Source organism: Oncorhynchus masou, unplaced genomic scaffold, assembly GCF_036934945.1.
Source record: "Oncorhynchus masou masou isolate Uvic2021 unplaced genomic scaffold, UVic_Omas_1.1 unplaced_scaffold_5561, whole genome shotgun sequence".
In the NCBI taxonomy this organism is placed as follows: domain Eukaryota; kingdom Metazoa; phylum Chordata; class Actinopteri; order Salmoniformes; family Salmonidae; genus Oncorhynchus; species Oncorhynchus masou.
This window is the reverse complement of record NW_027011978.1, coordinates 9,472-18,684: the sequence shown is the minus strand read 5'-3', so window position 1 is coordinate 18,684 and position 9,213 is coordinate 9,472. Positions and strand designations below refer to the sequence as shown.

At 43.9% G+C, this 9,213-nt stretch overlaps 1 protein-coding gene across 1 annotated transcript; it reads left to right on the top strand.

Annotated features, from left to right (window-relative positions):
* Positions 1-380: 380 nt before the first annotated feature.
* Positions 381-8,690, top strand: LOC135536101 (calpain-2 catalytic subunit-like; the record flags this gene model as incomplete). Its single annotated transcript, XM_064962486.1, has 6 exons — positions 381-450; positions 3,157-3,275; positions 3,691-3,824; positions 5,145-5,313; positions 5,389-5,472; positions 8,586-8,690. Coding segments are annotated over 6 exons (666 nt in total), but the record flags the coding sequence as incomplete, so codon positions are not given.
* Positions 8,691-9,213: the final 523 nt, after the last annotated feature.

Below are 9,213 nucleotides of genomic sequence, written 5' to 3'. Positions count from 1 at the left end.
TTTAAAAATAAATATTATTCATAAAAAGTTTAATTTCACACTGGGGAAATATGCAAATAAGGTAGCATAAATTCTCAAGTTGAATTGTACGTTCACACTAAAATTCTAAATTGATTGAACATACAGTTGAGCTTGAAAATGTATGTTGGTTCAACTACAGTTTATGTCCAAATGTCAAGTAAACTCACCATCCTAATGCAGCTGGTTTAACAAATAGATTCCTCTGTCTGCTCTCGCTCATGCTGTAGGATTTGTCGAGAAGCTTATCATACGACAATGCTCCTCAATCATGTACAGTGCTCACTTAATATGAATGAATAAAATCATCAAATTAATTACTGTGTAAACAAAGGAATTCTTCTGTCTCTCACATGCTGTAGGAGTTGTGCTCAAACCCCAGATTCATTGATGATGGAGCCACCAGGACGGATATCTGCCAAGGAGATCTGGGTAAGCATATTTCACAAAGAGAAGGGGTGTTGCTGTAAATACTGTTAATCCCAAGATCCTCCTCCCACTAATTCTGGCTTCGTGTCCACCAACAGACAGTGAAGGAGACCACAACATATGTTTGTCTACAGATATATTGCAGAAGAGTATAATCTTTGTCTATAGATGTATTAAACGTAGGGCATATATTTGTTCTGTGATGTATTACAGTTTTGTTTTCAATCGTTTTATTTTCACAAGAATGTGGTGCAATTTTCACAATTACATTTTCGTAGTACAAAACTCAAAACAGATGATCAAAAATAGCTAATTTTCAATTGACACACAAAATCACACAGTCACTTTTCCACAAAAATTCATCAGTGTTTCATTTAGAAATACATGGCATTGAAATACATAAAGGGAATTGCTTTTCACAATTGTCAGGACCCGGTTTCAAACCTGGGTCTCCGGAGTGAGAAACAGTTTAACCAACTGAGCCAGGAATAGACAGCAGAACCCAGAAGATGAGGCAGACACAGCAGTCTTAAGACGGGTGTATTTAATAAAGAAAAAATCATAAAATACAAAAAATGGCAAATCCAAAAGGTGGTAGGTAAAACACAAAAAGACCTCAAAAGAAACTCACCAAAAAAATAAACAAAAAACAGAATACCACAAGAACGTCACCCCGGAATCGACAAGAGCACACAGAACACTAGGGCAGGGTGCTAACATACAAACACAGAGCACAGAACTGAGGGAAACAAAATTTAAATACAATCATAAACGAGACACAGGTGCAAATAATAATGGGGATCAAGGGAAAAACATAGGGACAAAAAGCACAATGGGGGCATCTGACCAAAACCCGGAACAACCCTGGCCAAATCCTGACAACAATGCTCACGTTATGATAAACTTCTCATTTGAATGGTGCTGGAGGAGATGGCTACCATTTTATGGGCTCCTAACAATTGTGCTATTCTGTGTTTAGTTTTTTTTGGCGTTGTTTGTAACTTATTTTGTACATAGTGATTCTGCCACCGTCTCTTATGTCCGAAAAGAGCTTCTGGATATCAGAGCGCGTTTACTCACCTCAGACTGGACAAAGATTTTTTCTTTAACGAGTCGGACGCGAAGGCCCCCACTCAAGATACCCGACCAGGCCCAAATCCCCATCATTCACATGAAGAGAAGAAGCCGTTACAGAGGACTCAGGTCAGGGTGCCTTGTGAGAATTCGTTGGAGAGTGCGTGGTCGCCTCTACCATCCGTCCTTTTGGCCAATGTGCATTTGAGAATAAACTGTATGAGTTCCGTTCAAGACTATCCTACCAACTGGATATTATAAACTGTATGAGTTCCGTTCAAGACTATCCTACCAACTGGACATTATAAACTGTATGAGTTCCGTTCAAGACTGTCCTACCAACTGGACATTAAAAAGCTGTAACATCTTATGTTTCACCGAGTCATGGCTGAACGACAACATGGATAACATAAAGCTGGCTGGGTTTAAGCTGCCTTCCGTAAGATGAGGCTGACGGTCTGTGTCTATTGGTCCCAACAACAGTTGGTGCAAATCTAAAATTAAGAAGAGAATCTGGAGGTTTTCTACGCCTGAGGTAGTGTATCTCATGATAAGCTGTAGACCACACTATTTACCAAGAGTTTTCATCGTTATATTTCGTATCTGTCTATTTACCACCACAAACCGATGTTGGCACTAAGACCGCATTCAAGAGCTGTATAAAACTATTAGCAAACTATTTTGCCTGATGTAAAAATAGTGTATTGCCTGATATGAAAACAGGGTATTATACTGCAATTGACAGTACTGTAGCGTACTGCATTAGATTACAATTTATAAAGCTGTTTCTTGTATTTTCTGCTATTAGTTTAAACGGGTTGTTAAAACAACTCAATTGAAAAGATATCGTTATGTAGTGTTTTGAAATTTAAAAAAAATCATTTTTCTTGTGATATTTCACAGTAAACGTATATTTTGGATCAATGATTGTGAAGAAAACAAAAAAGGAAGGAATGCACAATAATATTATTTTGAATATGAGACCTGCTGCGTTGCAAAGTGGCGTCCGTTTCGAGTCTCAGAGTGTTAAAACTTCCAACACATACTTTATGAAAATAACACCAACTGTTGTATTTACTCTCCTGTGTGGGGTTCCCTCCCTGTCTTGTCAATATCTCTGAGATGTTTCCACTGTCACAGGTTTGTAACTGTGACAAAACAGGATGTTTGTTGTATGCGGTAATCTGGCAGAACCAGACGAGTGTGTCTCTGAATATTGCATACAGTACTACAAGACTGGCACACGTATAAAATATATATATTATACGTGTGCCAGTCTTGTAGTACTGTATGCAATATTCAGAGACACATTCGTCTGGTTCTGCCAGATTACCGCATACAACAAAACACGCCTTGTTTTACGCCTATAATATATATATATATATATATATATATATATATATATATATGTGTCTGTGTGTGTGTGTGTGTGTGTGTGTGTCTGTGTGTGTGTGTGTGTGTCTGTGTGTGTGTGTGTTTGTGTCTGTGTGTGTGTGTGTGTGTCTGTGTGTCGTGTGTGTGCGTGTGTGTGTGTGTGTGTGTGTGTGTGTGTGTGCGTGCATGCGTGCGTGTGCGTGTGCGTGTGTGTGTGTGTGTGCGTGCGTGCGTGTGTGTGTGTGTGTGTGTGTATTACAGGGGACTGCTGGCTGCTGGCTGCTATTGCATCACTGACCCTGGACGAGAGCGTGCTGGCCAGAGTCGTTCCTCCTGAACAGAGCTTCACTGACCGCTACGCCGGCATCTTTCACTTCCAGGTCAGGGGTCAGGGGTCAGGGGTTAGGGGTCAAAGGTTTTAACATCTAGTTTTTCCCAATCCTCAACACTCTCCATTCATTGACATTGACATATTGTTCATTGAGCAAACACTCTTATCCAGGGGCAACTTGAATTCAACTAAGGTAGATAAAACAGTCACATACAGTATGTCAGTCATTGCTCGTGTGAGAAAGACAACCTGTTTTTCCAAGATCCTTAGTGAATTGTCGCTTTATTTTCTGTCATAGGGGACTTGTTTTACGCCTACTTTACACCGGTGGAAGTTAGATCGTTTCTAGGTTTAGAGACGGTTGTAGTGTCCAGTATGCTTCTCCATGTTCTGCCATGTGATTCACTCTCTTTGTGACATGTTGAGACACTCTATGGAATGTTGTCTGTTGTGGTCCTCTTCAGTTCTGGCAGTTTGGTGAGTGGGTGGACGTGGTGATTGACGACCGGCTGCCCACCAGAGATGGAAAGCTGCTGTTTGTTCACTCAGCCGAGGGCTCTGAGTTCTGGAGCGCCCTGCTGGAGAAGGCCTACGCCAAGTAAGATACAGCACCATAAAAAAGGTACGCCATGGTTTATGTAAGATACAGCACCATGTACACTTACATGGTTTATGCTAAGATACAGCACCATATTACATACATGGTTATGCTAAGATACAACACCATAGTACATACATAGTTTATGCTAAGATACAGCACCATAGTACATACATGGTTTTATAGTACATACAGATACAGCACCATAATACATACATGGTTTATGCTAAGATACAGCACCATAATAATAATGGTTGTGCATACAGTATACATGGTTTATGCTAAGATACAGCACCATAGTACATACATGGTTTATGCTAAGATTTAATGCATACAATGTGGTTTTTATGCACCGTAATGCATACAGTACATGGTTATGCTAAGATACAGCACCATAATACATACATGGTTTATGTAAAGATACAGCACCATAGTACATACATGGTTTATGCTAAGAAACAGCACCAGGGTGGCGGTGAAGTCTAGTGGTTAATGCGTTGGACTAGTATCCAAAGGTTACAAGATCAAATCCCCGAGCTGACAAGGTAAAAATCTGTCGTTCTGCCCCCTGAACAAGGCAGTTAACCCTGTTCCCTAAACAAGGCAGTTAACCCCTGTTCCCTAAACAAAAGGCAGTTAACCCACTGTTCCCTGAACAAGGCGGTTAACCTGTTCCTGAACAAGGCAGTTAACCCACTGTTCCCCTAAACAAGGCAGTTATTGCTATTTCCCCTGAACAAGGCAGTTAACCCACTGTTCCCTGAACAGAGCAGTTAACCCTGTTTCTGAACAAGGCAATTGACCCACTGTTTCACTGAACAAGGCAGTTAACCACTGTTCCTAGACGTCATTGAAATAAGAGTTGAAAGTAAGACATAAGAATCTGATGGGCACTAGAATTTCTTAATTGATTTACATATTAAATATAACTATAGAATAATGATGTTGTAATGCTGTAATATCTAAACATTTCACCCGATATGGATGAAAATACCTTCAAATTGAAGCTGACAGTCTGTACTTTAAATTCATAGTCGTTGTATAATTCCCGATCCAAAGTGCTGGAGTACAGAGCCAAAACAACAACAAACTTGTCACTGTCCCAATACTTGTTGTACCTCACTGTGTCACTGAATATATTGTCTGTCTGTGTGTCTCTGTCACAGGGTGAATGGATGCTATGAGTCTGAATATATTGTCTGTCTCTCTGTCTCTCTCAGGGTGAATGGATGCTACGAGTCTGAATACATTGCCTGTCTCTCTCTCTCAGAGTGAATGGATGCTACGAGTCTGAATACATTGCCTGTCTCTCTCTCTCAGGGTGAATGGATGCTATGAGTCTCTGTCAGGTGGCTCCACCATTGAGGGGTTTGAGGACTTCACAGGAGGGATAGCGGAGATATACCAGTTGGACAAAGCTCCTCCTCACCTCTTCAAGATCATGGAGAAGGCTCTGGGCCTGGGCTCTCTACTGGGCTGTTCCATTGATGTAGGTTGGACTTAGATATTTAAATTGATTGATTGATTGATTTAGATACTAACATCACAATTGTTTATTTTTTAGATCACCAATTCCTATGAGACAGAGGCAGTGACAGCTCTAAAACTGGTGAAGGGACACGCATATTCTGTCACCGGTGCTGAAGAGGTAAAGTACCTAATGGTGCTGTCCACACTGTACCAGCACCATTTACCCATGAGTTCATCTGTCTTTCTGATGGGCTACTAACCCCAGGTTCATCTGTCTTTCTGATGGGCTCTAACCCCAGGTTCATCTGTCTTTCTGATGGGCTCTAACCCCAGGTTCATCGGTCTTTCTGATGGGCTCTAACCCCAGGTTCGTCTGTCTTTCTGATGGGCTCTTAACCCCAGGTTCATCTGTCTTTCTGATGGGCTCTAACCCCAGGTTCACCTGTCTTTCTGATGGGCTCTAACCCCAGGTTCATCTGTCTTTCTGATGGGCTCTAACCCCAGGTTCATCTGTCTTTCTGATGGGCTCTAACCCCAGGTTCATCTGTCTTTCTGATGGGCTCTAACCCCAGGTTCATCTGTCTTTCTGATGGGCTCTAACCCCAGGTTCATCTGTCTTTCTGATGGGCTCTAACCCCAGGTTCATCTGTCTTTCTGATGGGCTCTAACCCCAGGTTCATCTGTCTTTCTGATGGGCTCTAACCCCAGGTTCGTCTGTCTTTCTGATGGGCTCTAACCCCAGGTTCGTCTGTCTTTCTGATAGGCTCTAACCCCAGGTTCGTCTGTCTTTCTGATGGGCTCTAACCCCAGGTTCATCTGTCTTTCTGATGGGCTCTAACCCCAGGTTCATCTGTCTTTCTGATGGGCTCTAACCCCAGGTTCATCTGTCTTTCTGATGGGCTCTAACCCCAGGTTCATCTGTCTTTCTGATGGGCTCTAACCCCAGGTTCATCTGTCTTTCTGATGGGCTCTAACCCCAGGTTCATCTGTCTTTCTGATGGGCTCTAACCCCAGGTTCGTCTGTCTTTCTGATGGGCTCTAACCCCAGGTTCATCTGTCTTTCTGATGGGCTCTAACCCCAGGTTCATCTGTCTTTCTGATGGGCTCTAACCCCAGGTTCATCTGTCTTTCTGATGGGCTCTAACCCCAGGTTCATCTGTCTTTCTGATGGGCTCTAACCCCAGGTTCATCTGTCTTTCTGATGGGCTCTAACCCCAGGTTCGTCTGTCTTCCTGATGGGCTCTAAACCCAGGTTCGTCTGTCTTTCTGATGGGCTCTAACCCCAGGTTCATCTGTCTTTCTGATGGGCTCTAACCCCAGGTTCATCTGTCTTTCTGATGGGCTCTAACCCCAGGTTCATCTGTCTTTCTGATGGGCTCTAACCCCAGGTTCATCTGTCTTTCTGATGGGCTCTAACCCCAGGTTCATCTGTCTTTCTGATGGGCTCTAACCCCAGGTTCATCTGTCTTTCTGATGGGCTCTAACCCCAGGTTCGTCTGTCTTTCTGATGGGCTCTAACCCCAGGTTCATCTGTCTTTCTGATGGGCTCTAACCCCAGGTTCATCTGTCTTTCTGATGGGCTCTAACCCCAGGTTCATCTGTCTTTCTGATGGGCTCTAACCCCAGGTTCATCTGTCTTTCTGATGGGCTCTAACCCCAGGTTCATCTGTCTTTCTGATGGGCTCTAACCCCAGGTTCATCTGTCTTTCTGATGGGCTCTAACCCCAGGTTCATCTGTCTTTCTGATGGGCTCTAACCCCAGGTTCATCTGTCTTTCTGATGGGCTCTAACCCCAGGTTCATCTGTCTTTCTGATGGGCTCTAACCCCAGGTTCATCTGTCTTTCTGATGGGCTCTAACCCCAGGTTCATCTGTCTTTCTGATGGGCTCTAACCCCAGGTTCATCTGTCTTTCTGATGGGCTCTAACCCCAGGTTCATCTGTCTTTCTGATGGGCTCTAACCCCAGGTTCATCTGTCTTTCTGATGGGCTCTAACCCCAGGTTCATCTGTCTTTCTGATGGGCTCTAACCCCAGGTTCATCTGTCTTTCTGATGGGCTCTAACCCCAGGTTCATCTGTCTTTCTGATGGGCTCTAACCCCAGGTTCATCTGTCTTTCTGATGGGCTCTAACCCCAGGTTCATCTGTCTTTCTGATGGGCTCTAACCCCAGGTTCATCTGTCTTTCTGATGGGCTCTAACCCCAGGTTCGTCTGTCTTTCTGATGGGCTCTAACCCCAGGTTCATCTGTCTTTCTGATGGGCTCTAACCCCAGGTTCATCTGTCTTTCTGATGGGCTCTAACCCCAGGTTCGTCTGTCTTTCTGATGGGCTCTAACCCCAGGTTCGTCTGTCTTTCTGATGGGCTCTAACCCCAGGTTCATCTGTCTTTCTGATGGGCTCTAACCCCAGGTTCGTCTGTCTTTCTGATGGGCTCTAACCCCAGGTTCGTCTGTCTTTCTGATGGGCTCTAACCCAGGTTCATCTGTCTTTCTGATGGGCTCTAACCCCATGTTCATCTGTCCTTCTGATGGGCTCTAACCCCAGGTTCATCTGTCTTTCTGATGGGCTCTAACTGATGGGCACTAACCCCATGTTCATCTGTCTTTCTGATGGGAACTAACCCCAGGTTCGTCTGTCTTTCTGATGGGCTCTAACCCCAGGTTCGTCTGTCTTTCTGATGGGCTCTAACCCCAGGTTCATCTGTCTTTCTGATGGGCTCCAACCCCAGGTTCGTCTGTCTTTCTGATGGGCACTAACCCCATGTTCATCTGTCTTTCTGATGGGCTCTAACCCCAGGTTCATCTGTCTTTCTGATGGGCTCTAACCCCATGTTCATCTGTCTTTCTGATGGGCTCTAACCCCATGTTCATCTGTCTTTCTGATGGGCACTAACCCCATGTTCATCTGTCTTTCTGTTGGGCTCTAACCCCATGTTCATCTGTCTTTCTGATGGGCGCTAACCCCAGGTTCATCTGTCTTTCTGATGGGCACTAACCCCAGGTTCATCTGTCTTTCTGTTGGGCACTAACCCCATGTTCATCTGTCTTTCTGTTGGGCTCTAACCCCAGGTTCATCTGTCTTTCTGATGGGCTCCAACCCCAGGTTCATCTGTCTTTCTGATGGGCACCAACCCCATGTTCATCTGTCTTTCTGAATGACACTTCTACCTTTTCAGTCTTCCCTTGACTGTCGTACCCTTTCAATAAAACCACAAACATATGGGGGAAAAACACAGTACTGAGTGTGTTAAAAATAATACCACAGGCCTAAGTGAGTCCTGTTCTCAATCCAGGTCCATCTCCATGGAGACCCGGTCCAGCTGATTCGCATCAGGAACCCCTGGGGACAGGTGGAGTGGACTGGGCCATGGAGTGATGGGTGAGGGAATGATGATGACTTCCAAACAGCACACTGAAATAGACTACAAGACGAACAAACTCTACAGCCTGGTCCCAGATCTGTTTGTCTTGTCAACTTCAATGCTAATTGTCACCGAAGGAGTTGGCAAGACAGCACAAAGAGGTCTGGTACCAGGCTACGATATGCCCACTGTGTCCATAAGGAAGACCTACACCAAACAATATTGAGAGTGGAAAACTGCCCGACCAAGCACAAAGGCAGTAATGGCTAAATTTGTCCAAAATTAGTTAATGTAATTTTTGCTACATTAAATACATGTTTAATCATGTGGACAAGTATCCTGCCTCGCATTGTGTTTAGGAGAAAATGGAGGTCATGTTAGCAGTAACTGGATAAGGTTACTGTGAAACTAAGGTAAATTAAAACCATTTTTCTCAGTTCCACGCTATGAGCAGTTACTGCCGTTTTGCTTGTTAGTGTAGAATATCCCTGCTTACTGCAAAGACCATGATTACCTGTAAAACCTCGCCCCATTATTACCATGATCACCTGTAACCCCC